Source organism: Haliaeetus albicilla, chromosome 24 (genome assembly GCF_947461875.1).
Source record: "Haliaeetus albicilla chromosome 24, bHalAlb1.1, whole genome shotgun sequence".
NCBI classification, from domain to species: domain Eukaryota; kingdom Metazoa; phylum Chordata; class Aves; order Accipitriformes; family Accipitridae; genus Haliaeetus; species Haliaeetus albicilla.
Genome location: NC_091506.1, coordinates 23544782 through 23571586, shown reverse-complemented (window position 1 = coordinate 23571586; position 26805 = coordinate 23544782). Strand labels below are relative to the sequence as shown.

Below are 26805 nucleotides of genomic sequence, written 5' to 3'. Positions count from 1 at the left end.
TGGAGACGACTTTGGGATTGGTGCCTAGTTCTTGTATTTGTGAGCAGAGGTATCTTTCTCCATTGTTTGATTCTCCTTGTATTCTGAGAGGTATAACGTGTACGTTCTTTGTATAAAAAAATTAATAAAATAATCATAATAGTTGTATCAAAGAAATACCTGGTTTATCAATCATCCTCTTACTTGGGAAGATCTACCACCAGATTTTGGCTATTCATCCAGATTAAAAGCAATAACTGTAAAGTATGAATCTTGCAGGAAGCAATACCAATGCTTTATAAGCATAGCCTCTGTCCTTGATTTTTCTTTTTTTTTCCTTATCTTTTTTTTTTCACTCCACTAAGAAGAGTGTCATTGCTCTGAATGATTTGTTGTGGGGTTTTTGTCCTTCTGATGGCAGAAGGAGAATAACAGAATGCCAGACTGCTTCTAGCTTAAGACATATTAATTCTGTTGCTGCCCAGAGGCTGTCTGCAGTAGCTCAATAGTATGATAGTTTTTACATACATTTTACAGCTTTACTTTTACTTTGGAGGAAGAATTATCTGTGTCTAAAGCTTGGAGACTTCTGCATCCAACTGCATCAGCCCTGAAAGTGATATAAATTTTATCCTATGAATGACAGACAAATGAAAATAAGAAGTGCTATAATAGAATTTTCTTTTGGCATTGCAGGTGAATCCTCTGCTTCCAGGATCAGTGACTGTAATGATTCATGACTTGTGTTTGGCTTTCCCTGCACCAGCTAAAGCTGAAATTTATGTATCTGATATACAGGAACTGTATGTCCGAGTTGTTGACAAGGTTAGTGGCTTTGAAACCAGAATTATTAGCTGATCCAGATTGCCCTGATTCCTTGTGCTGATCATGAATGTAAAGATGAGACATGTACAAGATGATACAATGTAGTGGTTAGGGCCCTCTGCTGCAGCTGTATGACCTTAAGAGAAATAGTTTGATCTCCCTATGTTTCTGTTTCTCCCTCCCAAATTTATCATTTTAGGTTGTAAGTCTTTCAGAGTATCAAGTGTCTCTTACTTCATGTTCTGTGTGGCAGCACTCTCAACTTTTGCATTTACACAGCAATGTTAATTCATAATTTATATGAACACGCTAATTTACATTTCCTGTTGTTTAAAGTGCATGAGAACAATTCTTTTAGGAGGAGGTTTTGCCCCAAGGTCATTTTCCATATGTCATGTTTTAAAAATGAACCAAAAAAAAGTCCAACTCATTTTACTTGCCAGTGCGTCTTGGGTGCGTCTTACACAAAGTAAGTGTTGATATTTCTGGATGCTTTAATTATGCCCTTGCCAGCTGAAAGACCTGAATTCATTTATTTAATTTGACGCTAACCATAGCTGGCAGGGATTATTCTTTAAAATCAGTGCTAATCTAACCTTGGGGCTTTATCTCTAAGACCCTACTAAAAATGTAATACAAAATAAAAGGAAAGCGTTTATGCTAATAAATAAGAATAACTTAAAAGAAAAATGACTGGATGTGACTGTGTTTCAGGTGGAGATTGGAAAAACAGTTAAAGCTTATGTCAGAGTTCTGGATGACTCTAAGAAACCTTTTCTGGCGAAATACTTTGCTGTCATGGATCTAAAACTAAGGGCAGCATCTCAGATTGTTTCCCTTGTGTAAGTTAATGGATTTTTTTTTTTAATTAATTTGCAAATATGTTTATAGGCAGAATAAGCAAAAATGAGTGAAGGTATTGGTTTGGAGGCATGGTAGTATACCATGAGTATATGAGTTTTTATTTATTTTATTTTTGTAAAGTTTTAATTACCTGTTAAATGGTAAAAAATGGTTATTTGTCAGGAAAATTGCCTAAGCTAACAATCTAAATCTTGTTGACTGACAAATGAGACTGTATTCATATGCTATAATATTTTGTGGAGCCTTATGCATCTTGGAAGCAGTGACTTGGCAAATAATGTCATGTGAAGAACTCCGTGAAGACGTATCTGATTTATCAAACTCATTCTGTCTGTTACTTAACCTTTTAGAAACACGTAGCCTAAATCATCCTATTGCCTCAAAGCTCCTTATTTTCCAAGCTCTAAACATGATTAAAATCACAGGGGAAAAAAGGGGGTTTGGACTGTTGATTTTTGGTGTTGAAGTAATCAGTAAAAATCATTCTGCTTTGTATGGGGAAGTGCGTGTCTGTATTTGCAAATACTGTGCAAATATATATGGACTGCTTGGCTGTATCTATCCCACTCCATTAAATAGTGTCAAGGTATGTAATCAAGGCTTGTGCCACTAGTGTCCATACTGGTCAAATTGTTAGTGGGCTCCCTGGCAGAGTTTTGGTCTGTACCAACTAACACTCTTGTTTCACTTTCATTTCAGGTATTTCATTGTAAGATAAAACATAGGCTACGAAGAGCCATTTCATGATGTTACATGTAGAAATGCGATGGTTACCTTAATTTTGCCTAAGACATAGTCACTTAGTCATCCTTATGATAAAACTGCTGTGCACCAAATAAGTCCTTTGCATTTGTTATTCATGTAATTTATTCAATGAACTTCTCTATTTTAATGTGTTTCTTTGCTACAGCCCACTCAGTGAAGCTCTTGATGACCATACTGCTGCTTTTGTAGTGCATGGGATGGCCATTGGTCAGACTAGTCTCATGGCAACTGTTGCTGACAAAAGAGGACAAAGAATCAACTCTGCTCCACAACAGATTGAAGTAAATAATTTCAGATAAAATACATGTGTAAACAAAATCTATGTTGTGATAGAATAGGAACAGTGTATTATAGCAAATTTATAGTACAGTAATTACTTTGTCAGAAAAAGTAAACACATTGTTCTGTCCAGAAATTACCCAAATGCTAATCTGTTTCAGATTTCAGTGTTTTTTAACTGCAAGTGATGAGTTAAGTTTCTGCATGCTCAATTTACTGTAACTAAGCAAGTGAAGACACAGTTTACACTTGCATGTACTGTTTTGTGACATAATTTATCTGATTGAAATCATGTGAAAACAAATATTCCTATTTCTATTTTTAGGTCTTTCCCCCATTTCGACTACTGCCAAGGAAAGTGACCCTAATTATTGGGGCCACGATTCAGGTGAGGCATCTTACCTATTTTCTTTCCTTTGTAATTTCTATTTTAAAATAAATGTATATAACTTATTTTTTAGGAGTAGATATTCAACTTGGCAATTTAGCTGATTCACACTGAATACTCTTCCTAACAAGAATAGTTCATTCTTGAGCCACCTTCCATTTTACTGTCTTGCCAGATCGAAGGTTTTGTATTTATTTGTGTCAAGGGAGCATCAGCTTTTCCAGTGTTAAATACCAGCACAGCATTAATAAATCTGTCACTTCCATGAAATTAAGCATAGTGGGCTAGTTCTACAACCTGAAACACAGAGCAGAGCTATACCATGTGTGGTGAAGAGAAAGTGAGGTGAATTTTTTCTGAAACTTTCTGGACTAGATGTAGCATCAGCCTGTTACATTCTATAAAGCACTTAGTCCACTTTTGCATTTAGCTCACATATTTCCCAGTCCATCATCATGCAAGGACCAGTGTGCAGGAGAAGTAAGTCCTGAGATGCCCCACAAAGGTTCAAACAGCCTTTTCTTACTGAAGACATTGTGGTGCTGAGCCCAGAAAGGGTATGTACCCTGTAACATTAACCAGAAGAAATACCTGATGGGTTAATTTTAGTTGTTCTGTGTGCTTTTAATTATAGATCACTTCAGAAGGAGGCCCTCAACCTCAATCCAACATCATTTTCTCCATCAGCGATGAGAAGATTGCATCAGTGAACAGCACCGGACTTGTCAGAGGAGTGGCAGTTGGGAATGGAACAGTAACGGGAGTGGTGCAAGCTGTTGATGCAGAGACAGGGAAGCTTGTTGTGGTGTCTCAGGTAATGTTTTATGATCCTGTTTGGGGCTGAAAGAGGCTCTCTAACTCATGACTATGGCTCAAAAGGGGTGAATAGTCTTTCTGAATCAGTAACATTATCTTGTGCGCTTTCCTGGTTTCCTTAAGGAGATGAAAAATCAGTGTTTCCTACTCCCTGGCCTGTGAACTTACGTATGTGCTGACACAGGTGATACTTTCAACAGATAGCTAAATCTGGCTGTACCTTAAAACAAAGTTATACTGATAACCCAGGAAGACTTTATGAATGGTCTGATATCTTTAGAATTGATTAGTAAATCTAGAAAAGCTCATCTAAAGAAGCCTTTCCAGAACAGCAGAAGATTGTCCCTGCCTGCACCACCTTACAGTTTAGCAGCGTCTTATGTCAGAAGTCAGAACGTAACTGTTGCCTAAGAAACACATTGTCTCTTAAGCTATAGGCAGGCTCTATAGAAAGCTATCATCCTGTGCTGTGGTCTGAATCCATCTATGAAGTTCAAGCAGTGAATCACTGATATTCCATCAGAATCTGTGTCCATATAATTTCCTACTAGCTGAGTGTAGGCGAGCTGTTGAGCAGGCCCATAAGGGAGCACAGGTCCCTGGGACTTGCATGAGACTCAGAATAGCAGAACTTGGGCCAAATCTTATGGCTCTTCATTTGAGGTCAAGGCAGGACAATGCTGCATACCACAAAGCTCTGCTGCTTGCAAGATGTCCCCACAGGCCAAGAGGAGACAAATTGGGGAAAAAAAAAAAAAAAATAATATATATATATATATCTATCTATCTTTGCTTTGTAATGCGGGGGCAGCAGCCTGCCGTGATGCTGTGACAGGAAGTAGCATAAACTTGAAAGCTAAATCTACTGCCCAATTAGGTCCAGGTCTGACCTTTTCTCCTCAGTATACAGTAGGAATAAAATCCATCAGGAATGTCAGCATATGTGAAGAGGAGACATCAGAGTATCACATATATCATCCTTTTATTCTCAATTGTCCTGTTTGCTACTTACCATTCTCATTTCCTTCTAATTCTCTCAATGTCTTCCTCTACCTTCTGGGATTATTCATTCCTCTTCTCCTAGGGACCCCTATGATCTATTCCCTTGCAGTCTGTCACTTCTCAGCTCCATCATTCATATTGTCAGTAATGTTGAGCAGAGCTTTTTTTTTTTATTTATTTATTTAGGTGGCATTTTTAAATGCCTATGAATTTACAAAGTTAATGCTTTTGTAGTTTTTTTACAGTCCTACTGAGTTATGTCCATCTGTATTTTCTGTGATGTCACATGCAAAACACATGGCAATAGCGATTAAATAATGGCAAAATAGTGAATAGATCCTGAAAGTGAAATCTAGTTCACATTCTAGTTCACATTTGACTTTGACAAGTGCTTACGATGTCTTCCCTTCCTCCTTTTTAGGACAAAGTGGAAGTTGAAGTAGTACAGCTGACAGCTGTTAGAATTCGTGCACCAATTACACGAATGAAAACTGGTACACAGGTTAGTTGGTCTGTGATTAGCTTTTATTGCCTTAAAATTTTGACCTGCAAGCTGTGGCCATTCCTATTAGATCATCTGATAATACCATTCCAGCTGTCGGAGTGGTTGCCTGCTCTGAGGGGTACCACTGCTGCTGCAGGAATGAACATGCTGGCAGTGGAGAAGCTCCAGAGCTGAACATATTACAAGAGTAAATCAAGACAAGTTTACCTTGCACACCAGACTGATTTTCAGAAATTCAGGCCCTGCTGAAGAGGCATCATTTCATATGGAGAAGGGTTCTCTCACCTTCATTCTATTTGCAGTGGAGACTTTCTTCCTTTGTGTGTTAAAAATCTACAGTATGTCTGCTATATCGAGAACAGCAGATATTGTTCAAATTCTCTTTTAATAAGTCTATTTTTTAAGAGTCTATAATTCCCTTATTAGTTACTCATTCTAAAATGGCTAGTAATTCTAGCTTGTTGGTCCCAGGTGTATGAATTGCTTTGAAGATTAAAAATAAAAAGCTGAAAATTCCTGTTTTGTGTTTATATGTTATGTTGTCTTAATCTGGAGAGTTGGAAGGGGAAAGTTGATGTCCAGAGCAGAGTTAATCAGAGAGATCATCTAGACAAAGATGTAGAAAATGTAGGAATGCGTGATTTAACTAAGATTAAGTGATTTGATGCTACAAATGGGACAAATGAGTTATTGAACTCATCTTTTCTCATGGAAAACCGGTACTTGTGTTTTGTAGAGCACGTAGCAAATGAGAATAAATCAACTTTACTTTTTACAAGTTGGTAGTTATTTGAGTCTTCTGCGTGATACATCCTTGCAACATATACAGCAGCCAAACAATTTTTTTCATAAGAAATACTATCTCTTGATCAATGAATTTTAAGTTTAATTATGTTTGCTCTGTGCAGGTTTGGTTAACATCCTAGAATTACCTAAGAAATTTGGTTTCTCTGTTTCTAGATGCCAGTTTATGTAATGGGCATCACCAGTAGTCAGACTCCTTTTTCATTTGCCAATGCAGTACCAGGGTTAACGTTCCACTGGTCTGTCACAAAGAGGGATACTCTGGATATCAAGACAAGACACAGTGAGGTAAATTGTGTGTGTATGTGCACTTGCGTGTATGTGCACTTGCGTGTATGTGTATCTTGGGAAAAGGAAACTGCTATGTAATGGGAATTGAGAAAATATTGTTGCTTCCGCTTACTCAAAATCAAAGCAATTGTCAGCATTGAGTGTGGTCTTTCCTCTGTATCAATGTCAATTCTTTCCATGAGTAAAATTTTAATCGCTTTCTCCTGTCCAAGGCTTCTTTTCAGTTTCCTGCAAAATATAACTTTGCAATGGATGTTTATAGCAGAGCAAAGGGAAGAACAGGCCTGAAAGTTGTTGTGAAGGTCCTTGATCCTGCAGCCAACCAGTTTTACAACATGGCAAGAGAGCTGTCTGATGAAATCCAAATTCAGGTATGATGATGTTCCTCACAGTTAATGTTTTAATATCTCTTTCAGAGCTGAATTGAAGTCTGTATTTGAAGTAACCAATTTGAAATGCAAAGTAGTTCCAGTTTTGGTTTATCTTTTAGCCCTTACTCTTGTTTGTATAATGTTCCACTCTTTGGAAACCTCCAAGTTCCCCAAGTGTTGGTAGGGTTTACACTGAACAGTCACACACTGGTGTGATGCTGAATGATATTCAGGAGTTGGTTTTTGTTGTAGACTGCCTGAAATTGAGGTGGCTTTTGTCTTGTGGATAAGCACTATTAGAGCTGTAAAAGAACTTTGCTGCTGTAGTTCCTTTCTGCACACTAATACTTCTTGGTTTTAGTGCTTATCATACATACCTATGCAGGCATGTTAATTTGGTTGGGAATTAGCTTCTGAAATAAATCTCTTGGTTGTTCCCACTTACCATACTTTGGGGAGCAGTTTCAAAGTATGCAAACTGGATCCCTTTACATGGACCAAAGCTGGAAAATGTGCTTGAGGAGTGCACCTCGTGGGCATGCAGTTCATGGGCTCAGACTTGGGGTAGTCTAAAGTAACTTGGGTGAATGTGGCGTCTCCAACACCATTTCACTTGACAAATATGCTTCTTTTTTCATAGTGCTTCATAGTATAGCTATAGCCATAGAAATGAATGCTCTTCAGAATAATTTGTAGAAGATACTGCCTATCCCATTCTCAAATATTCATGTTTAATTTTCATTTTTTTACCATATCTACTGTGCAAGGTAAAAAAAAAAAAAAAGGCATGTTATACTTTTATTTAGGGGGTTTTTTTTGAAGGTGAAATAAATGGAAATAAATTACTTGCTGCACACAACAGTAGGCTAAAATGCCTTTTATTTTCCAGGTGTTTGAAAAACTTCATCTAGTCACTCCAGAAGTAGAAGCAGAGCAAATCTTAATGTCACCAAATTCCTTTATTAAACTTCAGACAAACAGGTTAGTGATCAGTTTTCATACTGTGATTTGTGTCAATGACTTATCAAAACCATAAAGCAATTCTGCTTGAAGTAAGCTGTTTCAGTCTTTTTAAAAGAATGTCACAGTCCATCTGTATAATACGTAACTTATCTGGTGATTACTAGTAACTTATCTGTACTCTTGGGCTCTGTCAAATTTTGTATTAGTTAGATCGTAGCTAGAAAATTCATTCAATATTTGGAACTTCTAGATCCTTATTTTAAAAGATGCTGAGCCAGTTGAAGCAGTAGCCTGCTTCCACTAGAGTTTTTTATGGGCCATCAAGGCTTTATGGAATATACTTCTCTGTATTTCTTACACAAAGGCTATCACTAGATTTTGAGACTAAAATGTCCTTTTCAAATGAGAAGTCCTTTTTACATAATCTGTTTTCAAAGACTGGCATTTCAGGCTCATTTCAGGCTTGAAATTTGGTTTTTCCTCGTATAAGAATGTGCAGATATAGACAATAGGACATATGCTGAGGGCGAGGCTTCAGATGCATTTACTTTTTAAGGGTAAGGGACTGTTAGGTTCACTGGAGCTCCAGCAACCATGGTCATTCAGCATCCACTTTTGAAACAGTTTTATAGGAGCCCTGTCATTTGTAGTCACTTACTAATGTTGTTTCGCTATCTCTTCTGAGCAGTTTTTCTAATTAATTAGTCATTAAGTTTTTAGATACCAGTTTGTACATTTCTTTGTCCTGTTGTCTTCACTATCCAATGTTAGAGCCCTTATGTCTGAAGTCTACCACCAAAAACAATTACACTATTGCCAAGAAAGGGGCAACTAAAATCCAGCTTTAGTGCTTGTTTCCTAGGATAAAGTAGAGTATTTCTATCTCAATGGAGGAGCTTGGGAGAAAAAAAAAAAAATCATTTACAAATCTCATAGAAGATGTGATAAGTGATACTCAAAAGTAGCTGATGTCTCAGAATGCCCACTAATTACAGTTTATGTATTTGCTCACTTTATTAATAGGCAAATACCATGGTGAGAGTTATTCCAAAAATTAACCTTGTCTACAAAACCATTTCCAGGAAAATGATGAGATCCACTTAATCAAGTTCCTGGCTTTATCTCTAATACCAGCATTGGCCCTGGCAGACTAATCTTCCTCTAGATATTGTTTATAGGAAGTTACGGCAGAAGCTGCATGTTGTAGCCTTAGCCATTATTATTTGGAATCAAGTTTACATCAGTGAATGATGACACTACAGGGCAGTGGATGGAAACTAGATTTCAATACATGCCTAAACCCAGATAATACTGCTTCCAAGTGAGCTTGAATTGGAACTTAAACTTTTCTTTCTTAGACTAGAACACAGGCTTTTCGGCTTTTATTGCAGACACGTGGAAAAAACACATACCAACTAGCAATCTTTTAGACTTGCATTATATATTGGTGTATATATGGTTTTACTTATTTAAGGGGGTCCCCTGGTTTTTTTATTTTTCTGGGTTTTTTTGTTTGTTTTCTTAAGGGATCGAGTGGCTTCAGTGAGTTACCGTGTCCTGGATGGACCAGATAAAGTTCCTGTTGTAAAAATCGATGAGAGAGGTTTCCTTAACTCTGGGTCTTTGATAGGATCATCAACAATTGAAGTGATTTCACAAGAATCATTTGGGATCAACCAGAGCATTGTAGCTGCTGTTAAGGTAGTATCATCTCTCTTTCTTTGCAGTTTTCTGTTAGAAAACTATCTTTATGACTGCAATGCAGATGGTTAATTGCACGTTTTGAACTTCACTTCTGAAAAATGTGAACTATAGGAATTAATAGTCAGTTCTGAGCTTTGAAAAAAGTTTAGTATACTAAAATAGATGGATAAACATTAAATCCCAGCAAATTTTTAAATTTGGTACATTTTATGAAAAGGCCTTTGTGTGCATGTGCCTTAAAAACTTTAAAAAAAAGAAGTAGTATGTCCTAAAAATCTCTTGGAAGGCTGATAATTACAGAAGTTCAAATAAAAAAGATGTTAATGTCATAAGCATGCATTTTGCAGCATATGAAAAAAGGTAAATATCATCTGGAGTAATGAATATAAATACAGCATCTGTTGTGAGGTACCTAAGTGATACCTAGACTTTCAAGATATTGGAGATGTAACTGTACGGTGCTCAAAAATTTCATTTTCTCTGCTGTTTCCCAGTAGTTCAGCTTTTACATATAATGAGAATCTCTGCATGAGAAAATCTATCTGATCAGATGCAATAATTCAGCTGCTGTTGCTTGTATTTGGTGAGCTGGCAAGGAGCATGTCCAAGGCTGCCGTATGTGCCTAAGCTCCACTGAAATGTGGATGCTTCAGGGAAGGACAAATCTGTAGCAAAACTCAGTAGTTTGTTTCCAGGCTAATGAAACATCTTTCTTTCTCAAAACTTCATCTGTTGATTGAATGTTGTTATGCAAAGTCTAATGTATCTTACTGGTTGGGCGCTTAGGACATAAGGGAATGTATGTCCTTCATTTCTGTTTGAAAGTCCTTGTGCCAGGAACTTTCTACATCCAGCAGCATGAGCCTTGAGATACCCACTGTTCCAGTTCCTCTTATCCCTTTTTACTCTGTCAGCATCTTTCATATGTCCCAAATAAAGGAGAAAGACATATAATTGAGTGCTGACTTTAAATTTAATTTAATTTGTAAGTTTAATTATTATAATCACTGTGAAGTGGCTTGATTTTTTTTTTTTTTTTTATTTGAATTGTGTTTTTTCACCATAATGTTCAGCTTTGTCTGTAGGACAGCATGTAGGTCTGTCCTCCTGGGTGGAGAATGAAAAAAGAAATGGTGGCTTAGTTTCACTAATGCCACTCCTGCTGCTAGGTGGTGGCAGTGAATTTCTACAGCTCAGTTATAGATGACCTTGTTTCTTCCCTTCACTGCTGGATCTGGTGCGTGAAAGACATCTAATGAGTTTGGGGTTGGCTCAAATGACATTTAGTCAGCATATAGTGGTACTGAAGTTAAATTCCCCCTTTGTGCATTCTTTCCATATACAGTTAGGATATCGTAGAACTGTGGAGTCAGTGCACGATGAAATTAAGCTTGTGAGCTCTTTGTAGGAGGAACCATCTCAGTTCAGTATCTTGTACAACTGATTTGTTTTCCTGTATGTATTAGGACTATACTACTTTTATGGAAATGATATTTTTAACCTCACAGTAACCTCGTGAGGTGATACAGTGCTGCTGCCTTCATTTTATGGATGAAGAACTGAGAGAGAGTTTGAGTGGTGTTGCTGAAGGTCATGTAGAAAAACTTGTGACAGAGCAGGAGATGAGCTTGAATCTGTTGTGTCATTCTAAGGCAAAGTTATCTCCTTCATGCTGTCCTCCTTTTCATAAGTTCTTGTTTTGTCTATTTACAACGATACACAATTAAGAACCAAACTGCTGCAGCAGCATCACTTAACACTTAGACCTTCAACTTTGCTCAAAAAAAGACTACCTTATATAAGCCAAGGAGGATGGTGGAAGTGAGGAGTGACAGTATGCTTAGCATGGAAGCAAGCTAAGCACTTGCCTGTACCAGCTGTACCCAACTCTTTTTTTTTTTTTTTTTTTTTTTAATAAAAAATATTTTAAAAACTGAGATGCTTTTACAGTAAATAGCTGTTTTCATCAATATTAGATATAGCAGTTGTCCTTGTGGGACAGTTTCTGAGGCTTTAAAGTAAAGCAAGCTTGAAAATCTGTCAGGGAAATGGCATTTTTGTTAGCTTGTAACCTCAGCTAGTTGGGCAGATGACTGTATGCACTGATATTTTAACTGATTATATCAGCCTGTGGAGTAGACAGTTGTACCTACTGATATTCTAGCCACTTTTTTTTTTTTTTTCAGATTCACCAAAGATGCTGTTTGCTTGAGGCCAAATTTGTCCTTTCCTTTTTAAGTTTTGACATGTACATTTTCAGATTGCAGAGTTTTACATTTTAGCTGAGCCTCTTAGGTCAGAAAAAAATGGGGTTTTTCCTACAAGATAAGCTTGAGGGCTTCTTTTAAAATAGTTTTCTCTATATATTTGAGGGGTTTTGCTTTCTCTATCCTTCCATTATTTATTTCCCAACAGCTGTAACAGAAAGAACAGATATAGGTGTTTTCATTGGGTAATTTTGCTAGTTAACCTAGATAAGTTAATCAATAATAATAATATGTTATTTAAAAACAAAACAAAAAACGGTTGCAACATCTTTGTCTTCAGACAAACTTCCTTCACTGGAGTGTTACTGCAAAAATGTGGGGGTGTGCACATACGGATAATCCTGCAGGCTTTTCTAAAGAATTTGAAGCAGTTCCTAACTTCTGTCTTAGCTGAGGAGAGGCACTGAGGCAACAAAATGCAGCCTGCTGACCAGTTAGGATTTGTCAGATACCAGTTCTGACTGCTTTTGTCTGTTGCACTTCACTTCTATCAGCCCATGCCTCGGAGGATGGTCTGGCTGCAGCATCATACAGCCAGTAGTACCAAGGCAAGTGTGCCCAGTGATGGGTCAGAAAAACCAGCCCAGCGCACAACTCAGGAGGAAAGTTCCTCATGAGTGTTGTTCCTTCCCACCTCTGGGACCTCTGTTGTCAGGCCACTGCAGGCCTGTTTGAGGTGCAGCAATTTGTAGTGTCTATGATGTTGCTTGACAAGGATCACTAGGGAACAGCTTTGCAGCTATTGCTCATCTTTCCTCTGCTGGGCAAACCTTTGCTCAAACAGAGCCAAGGATGTTAGAAACTGCGTGTATCATCTTGGTTTTCTTACCTGGTGCAAGGGAACTGGGGAAACAGTGACCATTTCATCCCCTTACTCTCACATACATTGCAAGTTACTCCTGTTCTAGTAACTAGGGAATGAATTACAGTTTTTGTATCAAGAATTACTGGGAGAGAAGTCTAGGGGCAACTTGTTCTCTTGCATATTCAGGGAGTCTTAACAGTTTTAATTTATAAGATAATAATGTAGTCTCTGAAGTCTGTGATGTGTGTTTCTACATCATTATTGCTTTCTTCAATTCGCAGTACTATTAGAGAAAAATACTAAGAAATATCTGATGGGAGCGTGTAAAGAAGACAGAGCCAGACTTTTCTCAGTGGTGCTCAATGACGGGGCAAGAGGGAACACACAAGAATTGAAACACGTGAAATTGTGTCTGAATATAGGACAGCACTTTTTTACTGTGGTGGGTGTTGAACACTGGCACAGACTGCCCAGAGAGATGGTGGAGTCTTTATCCTAGGAGGCGCCTGCACATGAGCCTGGGCAACTGGCTCTAGGTAACCCAGCTTGAGCAGCGTGAAGCTGGACTAGATGATCCCCAGAGGCCCCTTTCAACCTCAGCTATTCTGTGATTCTGTGAAACATATGTACTGATGATAAAAGCTCCATGTCTCAGTACTGTCATATGGTTAAACATATAGCAAATTGTTCATGAAGGAAGCTTTGTGTATTTGCATAATAAGAACTCTTTTAGATTATTTTTATAGAGGCATCAAAAAAAACAATTTAATTTTGCTTTTCACTGCTGATGTTTTTACAGGTCTACCCCATCTCATACATAAGAATCTCCATGAGTCCTATTCTGCACACACAAAACAAAGAGGCATTACTGGCTCTCCCCCTGGGTGTGACACTGACATTTACAGTCCATTTTCATGATAACTGTGGAGATACTTTTCATTCACATAATTCTGTGCTCAACTTTGCAACAAACAGGTAGGTATCTATCACAGCGTGTTAATTATGGAGAACAAAAAAGGCCAAATATGCATAGCCCAGCCACAGCAAGGAACAAAGATTGTTCCAAAGATATCAAGTGAAGATACAGCTTGGACTAGGATTAGCAAAGAAAGGATTTTGTCTCTGCAGTCTTCAGAGGCACGTAGCAGAGAGAAGAGTTCCAGTTAGCGATCGATATTCTCTAGCAAGTGGAAAGTTGCCCAGATAAGCGTGATCCCCAGTGGGGCTTGCTGGGGTACATTTCTGCTTTAAGTGACTCAGAATCATCAGATTGCATACATCAGTAGCCTATATAAACAATTGATCTTATTAGCATTTGCCTCATCTTGCCTCTTTTCTCCTAGTGCTTTGTTACACTGACTCACTTAAGTCTTATATAAGATGGTGAACGTTATGGATCAGGGGCTGTCTCTTCAGATATGCTTGCACAGCCTTTGCACACAGCAGAGCCAAGCCTCAAAAGGCTTTTTGGTCTCTGCCTCAAAGAATAATAAATATTATAAAACAGCCTTCTTTGGTCATTGGTAAACAATCACATTCCATTACTATAACATAGCTTGTTTTCTGCAGAGCACTTTGCAGTTATAACACAGTGATCATGATTAAAAGGGGAAAAAAAAGGGGGGGGCGTTGAATGCAAGATTTTTCCATTCTCCTACCTAAATGATATGCAGAAACTTTTATAGCACACAGAGATCCCTGAGATAACACTGCCCTAGCTTCCAAAGTAGATGTGACAGAGCTGCTTCAGCATAGGGCTAATTATTAGCCCTGGAGAGAAAAGCACTGCTCGTTAACCTCAGGTGCAGCACTGTGGTGACCCAGCTCTACTGCTGTCAAGACCTTCACTATCTCCACATGGTGCTGCCAGGGTGGGCAGTCTCTGTGCTGGGTGCACTTACAAGTGCTCTGCATGTCAGTGCATGTGGGAATGCTCAATTTTGGTAAATATCAGGACTTGCAATCAAATGTGATTTGGCTTTGTGATGTTATGGCTGGAAAGCTGCATATTGGTGTTTAAATTTTTTCCCTTTTCTCACAGAGTTAAGAAGCAAAAGAGATGAATTACCTCATTCTAAAGTTCTACCATCCTTAAAATTAGGAAGTAGTTATCATACATAATTGTGACCTCAGTATTTCCTCAGCATAATGATGTGAGAACTGAAATTTGCCTCAGTAGCACCTAAACAATTTTTATATTTTCCTCATTTTGTCAGACTTCTTTAGGAGATAACCATTGTTGAAAACAAAAAGGCAAATGTCTAAAAAGAGTTCAATGCCTACTATTTATTGTAGAGATAATGACATTAGCAAACTTGCCTTAATATAAAAGCATTTCTTTTTATCTGTAGAGATGACTTTGTACAGATTGGGAAAGGAGCCACAAACAACACATTTATAATCCGGACTGTAAATGTAGGTTTGACCTTGCTTAAAGTCTGGGATGCAGAACAGAGCGGAATTGCAGACTACGTACCACTTCCTGTGCAACATGCCATTTTTCCTGAACTCATAGATGTGGTGGTAGGTGATGTCCTCTGTTTGAGTACTTCACTGATGAACCAAGAAGGTAAGCAGCACTTGCTGTGTTTTTGCATCAGTGTAACTCTTTCTCATTCTCAGGAAAACTAAATGCATAATTAATGATGTTTTTTCAGAATCAAATGTCACCGTTCTTGTTAATGATAAAAATAGGTTTGATCAACTACTCTAATTTTAATTGTACCATGCAATACGTTGATTGTATTGAATTCATGAGTATCAGACTTCAGACATTTCCATTCTGACAGCTTGAAAGGCTTGGTTTTTAGGGGAATCATGCAGAGTCAGGACTGTCTTAACTTCACTCACTGTATTTGTTTCTTAGTATTAAGGGGCCTTTGTCAGAGTAACTGCAAGTCAGTTTGGTGTTGGGCTGTCAGCCTTCCACGATGTGAGACCCTAGAATCTAGTTTCTGTGAATTGGGAAGTGTGTGTACCCATGCTGCCCATGCAGTGGATACATACATACAGACAGTGATGTGATAATGCAATGCTTTAGTTAGCATAAATTAGTTGAACAGTGTCCAAATGGTGTGTCTTCTCAGGCCTGCCGGGCGTCTGGAGCTCCTCGTTAAGTAGTGTTCTTCAAGTGGACTCCAAGACTGGTGTAGCAGTGGCAAAGGATTCTGGTGTTGTCACTGTCTATTACGAGATTCCTGGATTACTTAAAACATACAGAGAGGTAAGGCACTGGTAAATCCTACTGGAACTGCTGATGTTTGTTTGCTTCAGGTGGACCCTCACCAAAAATGTATTCTGTGATTTTTTTTTTTTATTTTTTTAATTTTTTTTTTAATATTTAGAAACATTCTTTTTAAAGGAAAAGGTATTAGAAATGCAGATGGTTGGAAAGTATTTGGTATGTGTCCAAACACATCGTGGGTTTTTTAATCATCTATGTTAAGGAAGAAAATTTAGTGTAATTGTTTCTCTTTTTAGCCTATACTGTTCTTATATTGTACATTTTGATTCATTTGCTTGGCTAAGTTGTTTCCAGATGCTAAACAATTTTTGAGTATGGCAGCTTTTATGAATGAAGTTTCACTGCAGGATGAGATGCCAACAAGAACTTTCTGAAGTGTTGTACCATATTACTACGCATCGCTGATCAGAACTAGTCAAATTATTTTGTTTATCTACAGTGCAGTTGAACTGTTGACACAATTCACTGTATCAGCTAACATAAGCACTAGATATTCTTTCTAAATTCAATTTAGACATACAGCTTTATGCCTGTTAACTTATGAAGGTTGGGTAGAAAGAAAAAAATGTTCTTACTACCTTGAACTGCCTTGAAAGGCAGTTTCTAAAATTAGAGAAATGTAGGATTTCTTACGCAGAGAAACATGACGTCTTGGAGTTTTCTGTTATACATACAAGGATGTGTGTGTTTCACAGTCAGTCCGGTCTGGTTTTGCCTTAGTTTTTATTTGTAAAAATAGGTTTTAGTGACAATGTAGTTCATCCTTTTTTCAGATATTGATTAATATACCTCAGAGGACTACAGCAATGCATGTAAGTGGAGTGAAAACAAGCTTACAAGGAGTTGCAGCCTCAAAAGTGATAGTTTCAGTTGGGGAAAGAAATAAAAATTTGAAAGGTATGATGAAAAAAAATCTTTATGCTGATTGTTTATTGCATGTTTGTATATTAATGATAGGTGGTTTGGGTTTGTGTTTTGGTGGTTTTGTTTGTTTTTAAGGGTCAGTGAGCTGGTATAGCAAGATCTCTATGAACCTCTAGTGCCTTTCTGGAATCCCAGGAGCTCTAGAAGAATTTTAGGGCCATGTTACAGAATTTGGAGGACGTTCTGGGACACTCTTAAGATTTCACAACTAATAAAATTGGTAGATAATAGAAGTGTTGTTTCTGATCATATCAAAAAAACAGTTAATGGGCAATCAGCTGATTGTTTGCTTATTTGTTTAATTCTAATTGCCTTCTTGAAGTTACTATTTTTTTTTACTAAGCATGTTTAAAGTAGTTACCATCCTTAAATCTTTTACAGAAATTATCAGCAATTAGAATCAATATACAGATTAAGCATCATGTTGTGTCTGCTATTTAATAAGCTGTATTTTGTTTGATTATGGTTTCTTTTAGGTTTTAGCTTAACACTTAGCACTTGTTCAAATACTATTTTATTGTGCCTTATGTAAATTATTAGCCTACCGAAAAAAACATCTTGCCAGATACTAAAATATAAATTGAGACTCCCAGGATCATATAAGTTATTCAACAGACACATCTGAGCTGAAAATTCTCTCGAGTTCATTCTTTCCTGTAAATAAATTATTCCTGTCAAAGAAAACCCACAACATATAAAATTTTCATTTGCTGTGTCTTTGGGATTAGACCTGAGATAGGACAGCTATCTATGATTTCCAGCTATTTTAAGATCATCATAAACTTGTGAAACTATTTCAGAAGGTGGCAGAATAACCTGATATTTCAAGCCATGGTTTTGCTTTTAATTAATTAAAAACTAATTAGTTACAATTTTCTTTTCTAATTAATTGGAGATTAATTTTTTTTCCCCCTTTAGGAGAGTGCTTGCCTGCTCAGATTGAAGCCATTGCTGAATTACAACCACAGTCCATTATCAATTGCCATCTCGATTTTAACAATGATGTGTTTGACTTCCCAGCACGTGATATTTTTATAGCAGAACCTGGATTTGATGCAGTTTCAGGTAAGATGAGACAAGATGCCACACTCCAGGCAGACACTTTGAATTCTGCTATGGTTTAGTCCAAATGCCCTTTGACCCAGCAAATTTCCTTCTGAAGCCTCTGAGCTTTACTGTGTAGGATCTCAGGCTTTAGTGAGTTGTTAACATGTACTCTCCTTGTTTTAACTCTAGGGTTTTCTGCATGTGACAGAAACATTTATTTGTTTTCAGAGAAAGCCAGAAATCAGTAGCAGCTCATTTCATGTTTTTCAGAGTTGTAGTTAAGTGAGGAGGAAACTCGGAAGCATTATTTTTACTGGGTTGGGGAACAAACTTTATGTTTTTTGACTACAAATTTAGGTCCTAATTTTGCACATTACTACTCATATATTTGTAGGTATGCAGACAGTCCAATGGTACCTTGAGACAGAAGTGATGGTATTACAGAATGTAGACGTAATACACTGAGGTCACACACTTTACAGAGATAGCAGCTGCCATATTTTACTCCAGCTGAACTGTACAAAAATAGATTGCCTTGTATATAACAATTTAGAAAAGAATATCAGGCCCTGTATTTGTTAAACTATGGAACTTCCTCCTTCAGCTGGTAAAAATGAGCACTCAGGTGACAAATATTCCAAAATTGGGTATCTTTGCAGCTGTAAACATCTAGTGGCTCTTTTAGGTGTTTTCTTGCCATATGTCAGTGCCTTTAGCATATACTTAAATGCAGTGGAAGTTAAGACTAGGGATAAGAGAAGCAATCATGAGTTTTAATGTCTGTGTACCAAGGATCTTTAGATTTCACCAAATTATACTCTGTATTTGTGTTTGATGCTGGCCTTTTAAAAACCCTGCCACTGTAGTTATTGCAGTATAACTAACCTCAGTGATTAAAATGAGGGAAATAGCATAAATGTGAAAATCTGGTGAAAGTAAATAATTTTGAATTCTTTGTATGCTGCAATTTAAAGATTTCTGGAATTTTCATGCTTTCAAACTTTCCTGCACAACCTGAGTGCTGTAATCTCTTAGGAAAGGTAGAATTCTTATGTATCCCCAAAACAACATGAACTGGGACTTAAAAGGAGGGGAAATTACTAGATACCGTGGAAATGGAAATAAAATTGTGAAAGTCTATAACATGTGTTAGTGTTTCATAACCATAACATGATCTTAAAAGGAACCACAACACTGTGGACTGTATGGAAATAACATTAATTATCTGTCCCCATTGTGTACCCATTGTGTGAAACACTATTATACTTTGCATAATAGTGGCTGCCTCTGTTACTTCATTGGGGAAAGAAAATAGGGAGAAAACATGCACCTAGCAAGTACTGCTTGTTACTTATGCTTTGTATCTTCTATATTGGGGAAATTTTTTACTATCTTTATCGCTAAGAATAGACAAATGGGTCCCATAAGAGACTAGAAACATGGTGAATATCTAACCTTTAAAGAAGCTTTTATAAATAATAAACCATGCCTCCACAGAGTTGAGGATGGTGATGGTAACTGGCTAAAATTTTAACGTTGTTATGTGAAGAGAATATGAAATAGGATGTTAAATTTTGTTTTCAGTAAAGCCTTTCTATCAATATTAGCATAAATGTTATATTTAAAGTGGAATTCAGTCTCACTAGCATATTAAAATAAAATGTGACTGGAAACTGCCATTTTAGTTTTTTTGTCATGATAGTTAGTTTGGGACAAGAAATAACTTCTGTTGTTTCAGTATTGGGATTGTGATGCTTGGACCAGCAGTGTGCCATTCACCTATGCACTCCTGATCTTTCTGTTTGTTGAATTTTAGCACCTTTTTTAGCTCTTGTCTAAAGATGTCACAGAAATCTTACTCTGCATGCAGAAAAAACAATGAAGATGAGCAATTAACAGTCAAACTGATTTTGTTTCTGTAGGACATTACACCTGTTCCATCACAATGCACAGGCTTACTGACAAGCAGCTGAAGCATCTCAGCCTGAGTAAAACTGCACTCAGAGTTACAGCTTCAATCCAAGGCAGCCACTTCTCTGGGGAGCAGATCAGCACTGAAGTGCCATTCAATCCTGGGTTTTATGCTGACCAAACGGAAATGCTTTTAAGTAACCATTACACAAGCTCTGATGTGAAAATATTTGGTGCCACTGAAATTCTTGATACCCTGGAGGTGAGCGTGTTGCTGGAAAGTATCACAACACAGTTGAAAGCATTTTGAACTGCTATATGCAACTTTCTAACCAAAGGCACTCTGTGCCACCTTTACCATGTCAAGATTGTTCCTGAGATGATTTGGCAATGCTCATCTTGGAATGTATTCCTCCTCAGTTTTCACTTTTGTTTTGGGGCAGTAGAAATGTGTCGGGCTCACCTGTGCACCAGCTGGGGTGTGTTAGCCAGCTCACAGGTGGGGAAGCAGAAAATCTGCCTGATTCCTAGGGGCAGGGGTAGGTTCTTGCCCACTTACTTGTTTGACTGCCCAGGTTCACATGGACCAGTAAGGGATACTTTGATTTTTGCCTGTATGGGGTTAGCCCAGTCCCACAGAAACAGCAGTTAACAGGGCAACCTTAACAATAAACAGGGATGAAGTGCTGCAGGTGTCACTGTAAAGTGACAACCAAGTCCGACTCCTGCTGAGGGGTGAGTTGCTCTGTGTTTCTATGGAATAACGTATTTCTGACATGTGGCCTGGAAGATGGATGTGTGCTGTGCTTTCTCAAGCAGTCTATTTCAGGTTGTTTTTTTTTCCTTGGCAGGTGAAATGTGGGTCACCAACAGTGAAGGCGTTTGAGAAAGAGAAATCCTATGGGCTGCCTAGTTATGCAGTCTACACTGTTAGTCTGTCTGATCCAAGAATTTCAAGCCAGGGATCCTTATCAACCACTCTCACTGTCTCTAGTCCTATGACTGACCAGTCTATCACTATCCCGGTGACAGTGATTTACTTGACTGACAGAACCAGCACACCAGTGAGACGTAAGTTTATCTCTAGGCTTCGTATGCCAGAATAAACCTCTAACTTCCATTAATGTTCATGAGGTTATAAAATTTCGTGTGTTAAAATCTGAGCTGGCAGCTAACGTTATCATTGACACGTAGGCTGCTCACTGTGACCAGAAGACTTGAATACAATTGCTCATTATGACTGAAGCTGAACATATTTTCCTTTTGGGTCGGTCCAAAATACTCTGTTGTAGTTGGCATAAATATCCCAGTGCTAAAGTGTCTGAAAGTAATTTTTTTTTTGCTCTACTTTTATTTAGTCCCAAGCATGCCTTGTTAATTTGAAAACAGATTAGCATTTGGGGGCTGAGAAAGTAAAGAACATGCTTAAGATTGTATATCAATGTCTTAAGCTGTTATTGGCAGATTTTGAAGACTGTATTGGAAATAGTTGCTAGAATCGAAGTTGTATTATCTAAGTTGATTACACTTGCTTGCTATAAATAAAAAGCTTCTTTTGGCTATTTCAGTTTGAGTTAAGAATTGTTAACTCTTAAAGCAGATTGGGGAAGATGCTCTTTTAACTCAATATTGTCTCCTCTTAATCGATTCTACAGATGGAGCCAGTCTGTTCCAGCACTTTCTTGATTCTTATCAAGTAATGTTCTTCACACTTTTTGCACTATTAGCAGGGACAGCTGTTATGATTATAGGTAAGAGAATAAAAAATTGCAGAAGTATTTTTTCCGTAACTTCTTACAATGCATTAGCTGTAAGATATAAAGTAATAACTTCCATGTGAAATTATTTTTATTTTTATTGTTTGTGGTTTTTTGTTGGTTTTGTTTGTTTGTTTTGTTTTTTTATAATGTCTTGCAGCCTATCATGCAGTTTTCTCACCAAAAGAACAGCACAGTCATCCAGCATTTACCCCAAGGACAAGTCCTCAACACAGCCATAACAGTAAGCAGCTGTTACCCAATTATAAATGAATTAATTGATAAGTCCAGCTATTGTGTTTGAGTTGAATGTTAGGGAAGTATGGCTATGAGAAAGCCTGTATACTGAATGATATTACAACAAGCACCATGCCAGTTCCTAGGAAACTTGTTGCCCATCCTCCTGCCCCACTCCCCAACATCCCCTTTAAGTACTGTTAATTCTTTTGAAACTCTTGGCCAGCTTCAGCCATGTTGGAAATGTTGGAAGTGGGTTAAAAGTGTAAGAATTCACGCAAATCATGAGGAGAGAGATCCACAATTTTGCTCCTGCTGAAAGGAAAGTAAAGCAGAGCTCAGCTGCTGATACGGTGTGCTTGGCAGCAGCTGGCTGGTTAGTCAGTTCATGGGATGTCAGATTAGCTGCAGCATGTGCTGCATCTCTTGTGCTGTCTGTGTGCTGCGAGGTACTGCGAACTGGGGCTACTGTAAGAGACAGGGAAGGGCAAATGTGAGGTGACAAAGGACACAAGTCTATAGAAGACGTAGTTGTGTTGCTCAGGGAATAGTTTGTTCCTTCACTGCTTTTGATCTTGCAGTCATTTTTCATCTATTCTTTTGACATCATATTTATTCCCTATTTTACCTATTTGCAGTGTTGCAGAATCAAACTCTCAGAAATATGCAAAAAATACCCATTCACTTGGAAGGTCTGTAATCAACAGTGGCTATTAAAACAAAATTCACATGATTATAGATGTATTTAAGTTACGGTGAGCTGCAGTCCTGTTTGTAAAAACACATGCCTGACGCTTCAAATAAAGTAAGGCAAATTCAGACTGAAAGTTATTTGCTGAGTTGAAATATGTTGTGCCCCATTCAGAAGACTTAATCAGTTCTTTAATTAAAGTTCTTCATAGGAAGACTTAGAAAATTTTGATACTTATAAGATATCTTTTCAATAGGCAATAAGCTAAAGGGGTTATTTCACTTTGAATGGATCATTAGACTTGCTTGCCAGGTGTTCCAGCAGATGATCAACAGCAGTTATTTGTTTGTTTCTTTTTCCACTATTCCTGAGTATGATTGGGGTTTTTTTCTCCTTTTCCCCTCTGTTTTAGGTTTCTCTGTATCACCTGTGCTTTCCTTCAGTCCTCAGTCCTCAAGCAGGAAAACAAGCCCATCATCCACGCTCTGGAGCACTGATTATGGTTCACGTTAGACACAGCAGGACTTGTCTTCATGCACTAGGGCTGGAAAATAAAAATAAATTAAAAAAAAAAAATTAAAAAAAACCCAAACCCACAAAACAGTGCCTTGAACAATAGCAAATTGAACTTTCACAGTTTTGATATAATTCAAGTCATCTTTTGAATGTAACTAGCTTCATAATTATTTTTTTTATATTTAGAGCTCTTTGAATTTCTTGTTTTATGTCACTGCTTCAGTTCTCTAGAACTTATTTTATCTGCTGTTTTGTGCTCAGTTGACAAGGATGACTGGACTAAAAGCAGTGTTTATGCTAAGCTAGCTTTCTTGCACTCTTCAAGCAACTAGAAGTTATGTCTAAGTGATAGTAATGAAAGTTTTTTATTTAGATTTTGTAAAAAATAACTTTCTTTTTAATGAACTTTTTTAAAAAGGGAAATAGAAAAACAGGTGAAATATGAGCCAAAAATATGAAGGATTATATATTTCAAAGAACTAGTTTTTTATTTTGAGTTCCAAAGACTCAGGAAAGTACTGCACTGATAAGTGTTCTTATGTTTAGCCTTACAATGTGATTCATCACTGTAATTTGCTGTTTTAACATTAGGAATGCTGGAACAACTGTGAATAATTTGGAGGTTTTTTTGCAACAACAACAAAAAAGAAAAACATAACTATCTTAGTGTGGCTTCCTTTGGGTACAACTGCAGTATTCCTTTCTTGTTACTGTAAGCACTTTTTTTGGACTGGGAATGTGAAAGCATGTGCCTTCTAAGAGGACCTTTCTTCTGGTAGTAAATATTTTTAATTGAAGGCAATTATCTTACCTGTGTTCTGATATAAATATAATACATTTATATAGGTCATTTCACAGATAGAAGTACCTCAATAGAAACTGAGCCTCCTTTTATTACCACTAGTCATCTGGTGCACTGGAAAGTAAGTGGCTTATTTCACACTTGCAATGAGTGACCTTTTCAGTTGGTTCAATCTGCTTGTGTCTGCCGTATTTACGTACAAACTGACACAGCCACACCCTAAATCTTCCTTTAAACTGTACAGTAAGATATTACTGGTATAACCAGAGTTTGGAATATTTGTACGGTAATATCCTACTAATAAGTGCTCACTTTTAAGTCTGTAAAATACAACGTAGCATTTAATTGCATAAGTATTAATGTGGGGGTTTTTTGGTTGATTTTCTGGTTTTCTTCTTCACTGGCTAAGACACACAGATATAAAATGCACAATTCCAGGTACATCAGAAAGTACTCTGCTAAACCAGGCAATTGATCACTGTGTGCTCAGATGTATTTTGCTTTCTAAACAAAATGGCAGTGAGGTATGCTAACATGAACTTTTTTCTAAATTAATTTTAAACAGATGAGAAGAAAAACTTGGTTACAATTCTTAGTTCTAAAATACTTCCCTGAGAATAGAAAAAAAAAATCTCAGTTGGAACCCTTTATTTTGAGGATTATAATCATAATCACAGTAACGTTTAATCCATAAGCAGTATTTTGCAGCTATCAGATAAGGGCTTTGTTTACATAGAACAAGTATCACAGTTTTTTAATTGTGAATAATACTCTGGCTGTCTGAACGCTCCTAAGGACCATAATGAAAGTGATTGCAATTGTTCTATTTCAAAGAACAAAATATTTCATGCAAAATATATTGTGTGCAGAACTATGTGGGCAAATAGAGGAATGGAATGCAGTCACAGTTTAGGGCATACAGTTTTGGTTTTGCAGTATTACAAAAAAGCAACATTGTTACATGTTATTATATTGAGTCTTCTGTAACTTATTGGCTAGTTTTGGAGAAGTTGTGCCTTACATGCTAGCACTACTTAAAATTGACAATTTGGATGTAAATAATAATCATTTGTATCTGTATTATTTAATAAAGCTTTGTCCAATTCCTTTAGTATGCTGTTGATGAGCTTTCTTGTGTTTTGGCAATTCAGAATTTAGCACTAGACTATATTATTTGTACTTCACCTCCTACAGTCCCTCAGTATTTGCAGTAATGATTTTACATTCTTAATTTTCACTTTTGTTGACAATGTAATGTTTTTAAATATTTTGACAATTTTTCATCTAGTATTTGTTGTCAGGGGCTTTTCCCAGTTTTCACAAAGCATCTTCAATTCCTGCTGAAGTCAGTGGTGGCTGAAGAAGCAGCTCTTCATTTTCCAGATTTGTTCAAACTTCCACTTTGTTCATTTGGGTTTTTAAGGAAAGATGTCATCTTTTTCCACTTCCTTTCAGAGAGAAATGAAAGGGTTATGCATATCTCAGTGCTACTGTGATAAGCATTTCAGAAATGCTTACAGGAAAGGTTTTGCTCTCCTACTCCTTCTCTTTCCTGTTCAGCCTACCAGTCTGGCACTGAATGTCCTGAAAAATGAACTGTTCCAAGTGGTGGGAATACTTTGGCAAATGCCCACTGTTTATTTCACCTCTTTAGGCAAGTAGTTGGCAGTCTCCTGGCATGCATCTTCATGAAATGTGATTTGCCACAAGCTAGAGCTAGAGGGGGGAGTTAAGGGAGGAAAAAAAATAATCTATGAAATAGGGAGCTGGTATAGTTCAGGAACCAACCTGCTGTAAGCCTTTAGGAGCTTCAGTGGTCTGTTGGGTGACTGCTGTGTGGGTGGGATTTGGGGATATAAATTTTTCTAAGCATGTTGCTGCCAATGTAAAGATTAATTTTTTAGGGTTTTTTTTTTTAATTGACTGAAATGAGGTTTGCGGGTTTTGCATTTGATGTTGAGTTGTTCCTCTATTCACTTACTGCTTGTTTCTGAGTGTTTGCAGGGCTGTTGGGAATGTGGATGTCGTAAGCTAGATGTCTTATGTGAGCTGACTTGTCTTTTAAAGTTTATTAGGTAACAAAACAATCAGAGCTGCACTCGGACCCTCTTGGTCCCTTCACATTCAGCAGGAGTTTTGTCTTTGCTCCTTAGTAGAAGCAGAATTTAGTGCATGCCAGCAACGGCAAGTTCATCCCATCATGTTGGTTGTCAGACAAAAAGTTTTTCTTTTTAATGGGCTGACTGGAGCTTCATAAACAATGAAAAAAGCAAATCCAATCTGTGAGTAGTGAACTCACTGAGCCAATGACTTGGACTGTCCTTGCAGCCTTAGGTTTCCCGTCTCTGAATACGCGACCAGGAGGGCTCCGTGGCAGAAACTGCGTTACTGGCAGTGCCTGTGTGAGGTCGGTACTGCGGGACCTGCTCAGGGAACAGGCTTCCCTTTCACAACGGCAAATACTTGCATTGAAAACACAATTCCAAGACTTTTTTTCCCTCAGAAAATGGAAGCAAACACTGAGAACTCAGCACAGCTGCTCCTGCCACAGAGCCGGTGGGAGCTCGGTGGCCCTGGGGATGGCTGTGGGGACGACAGCTTTGCTCCCAAATAGAACCGCAGGGCTTTGCTTTAGTTTATCGAATAGGCACGGCCGTAACTTAGAGCAAAGTTTAGCCTTTACTTCCTATTTTATGTACCTGTGTATGTATGAGTTTTCTGCAATACAACAGCTCGCACCGGGCCGCTGCTGTAGCAAGAGGCGGGCTGGGCCGGGGCGCAGCGTGGCAGCCCCGCCCGCCTGGCTCCAGCCTCTCAGCCCTCCGGCCCTCCTCCTAGGCAGCTCAGGAGCGCGCTGCAAACCGTCCTGATTCGGAGAACCGCTTCAAAGGCGGCCGAGAGCCCTTTTTATCCGCCGCCGGGCCTCCCTCTCCCCGGCGGCGCCCGGCAGCGCCTTCCCGCCACAGGGCGGCTCCGGGCCCGCCGCGCGCGGCCGCAGCCCCGGGGCGTGGCCTGCGCTGAGGAGAGGCGACCGCTCCGGCGGGGCGC

At 38.0% G+C, this 26805-nt stretch overlaps 1 protein-coding gene across 2 annotated transcripts in view; it reads left to right on the top strand.

Annotated features, from left to right (window-relative positions):
• The window catches only part of NUP210 (nucleoporin 210), a 68505-nt gene extending 43634 nt beyond the window's left edge, over positions 1–24871 (top strand). For both annotated transcript variants that reach the window (XM_069769849.1, XM_069769848.1), the window contains exons 21-40: positions 676–804; positions 1519–1646; positions 2579–2714; positions 3038–3100; positions 3735–3914; positions 5340–5420; positions 6384–6515; positions 6731–6889; positions 7779–7870; positions 9379–9553; positions 13428–13603; positions 14980–15197; positions 15715–15851; positions 16646–16769; positions 17715–17861; positions 19766–20016; positions 20606–20825; positions 21410–21505; positions 21672–21755; positions 22852–24871. In XM_069769849.1, coding sequence (XP_069625950.1) covers positions 676–804; positions 1519–1646; positions 2579–2714; positions 3038–3100; positions 3735–3914; positions 5340–5420; positions 6384–6515; positions 6731–6889; positions 7779–7870; positions 9379–9553; positions 13428–13603; positions 14980–15197; positions 15715–15851; positions 16646–16769; positions 17715–17861; positions 19766–20016; positions 20606–20825; positions 21410–21505; positions 21672–21755; positions 22852–22952 — 2829 coding nt within the window. In that variant the 3' untranslated portion in view covers positions 22953–24871. The remainder of the gene's footprint in view (positions 1–675; positions 805–1518; positions 1647–2578; positions 2715–3037; positions 3101–3734; positions 3915–5339; positions 5421–6383; positions 6516–6730; positions 6890–7778; positions 7871–9378; positions 9554–13427; positions 13604–14979; positions 15198–15714; positions 15852–16645; positions 16770–17714; positions 17862–19765; positions 20017–20605; positions 20826–21409; positions 21506–21671; positions 21756–22851) is intronic.
• The last annotated feature ends 1934 nt before the right edge of the window (positions 24872–26805 follow it).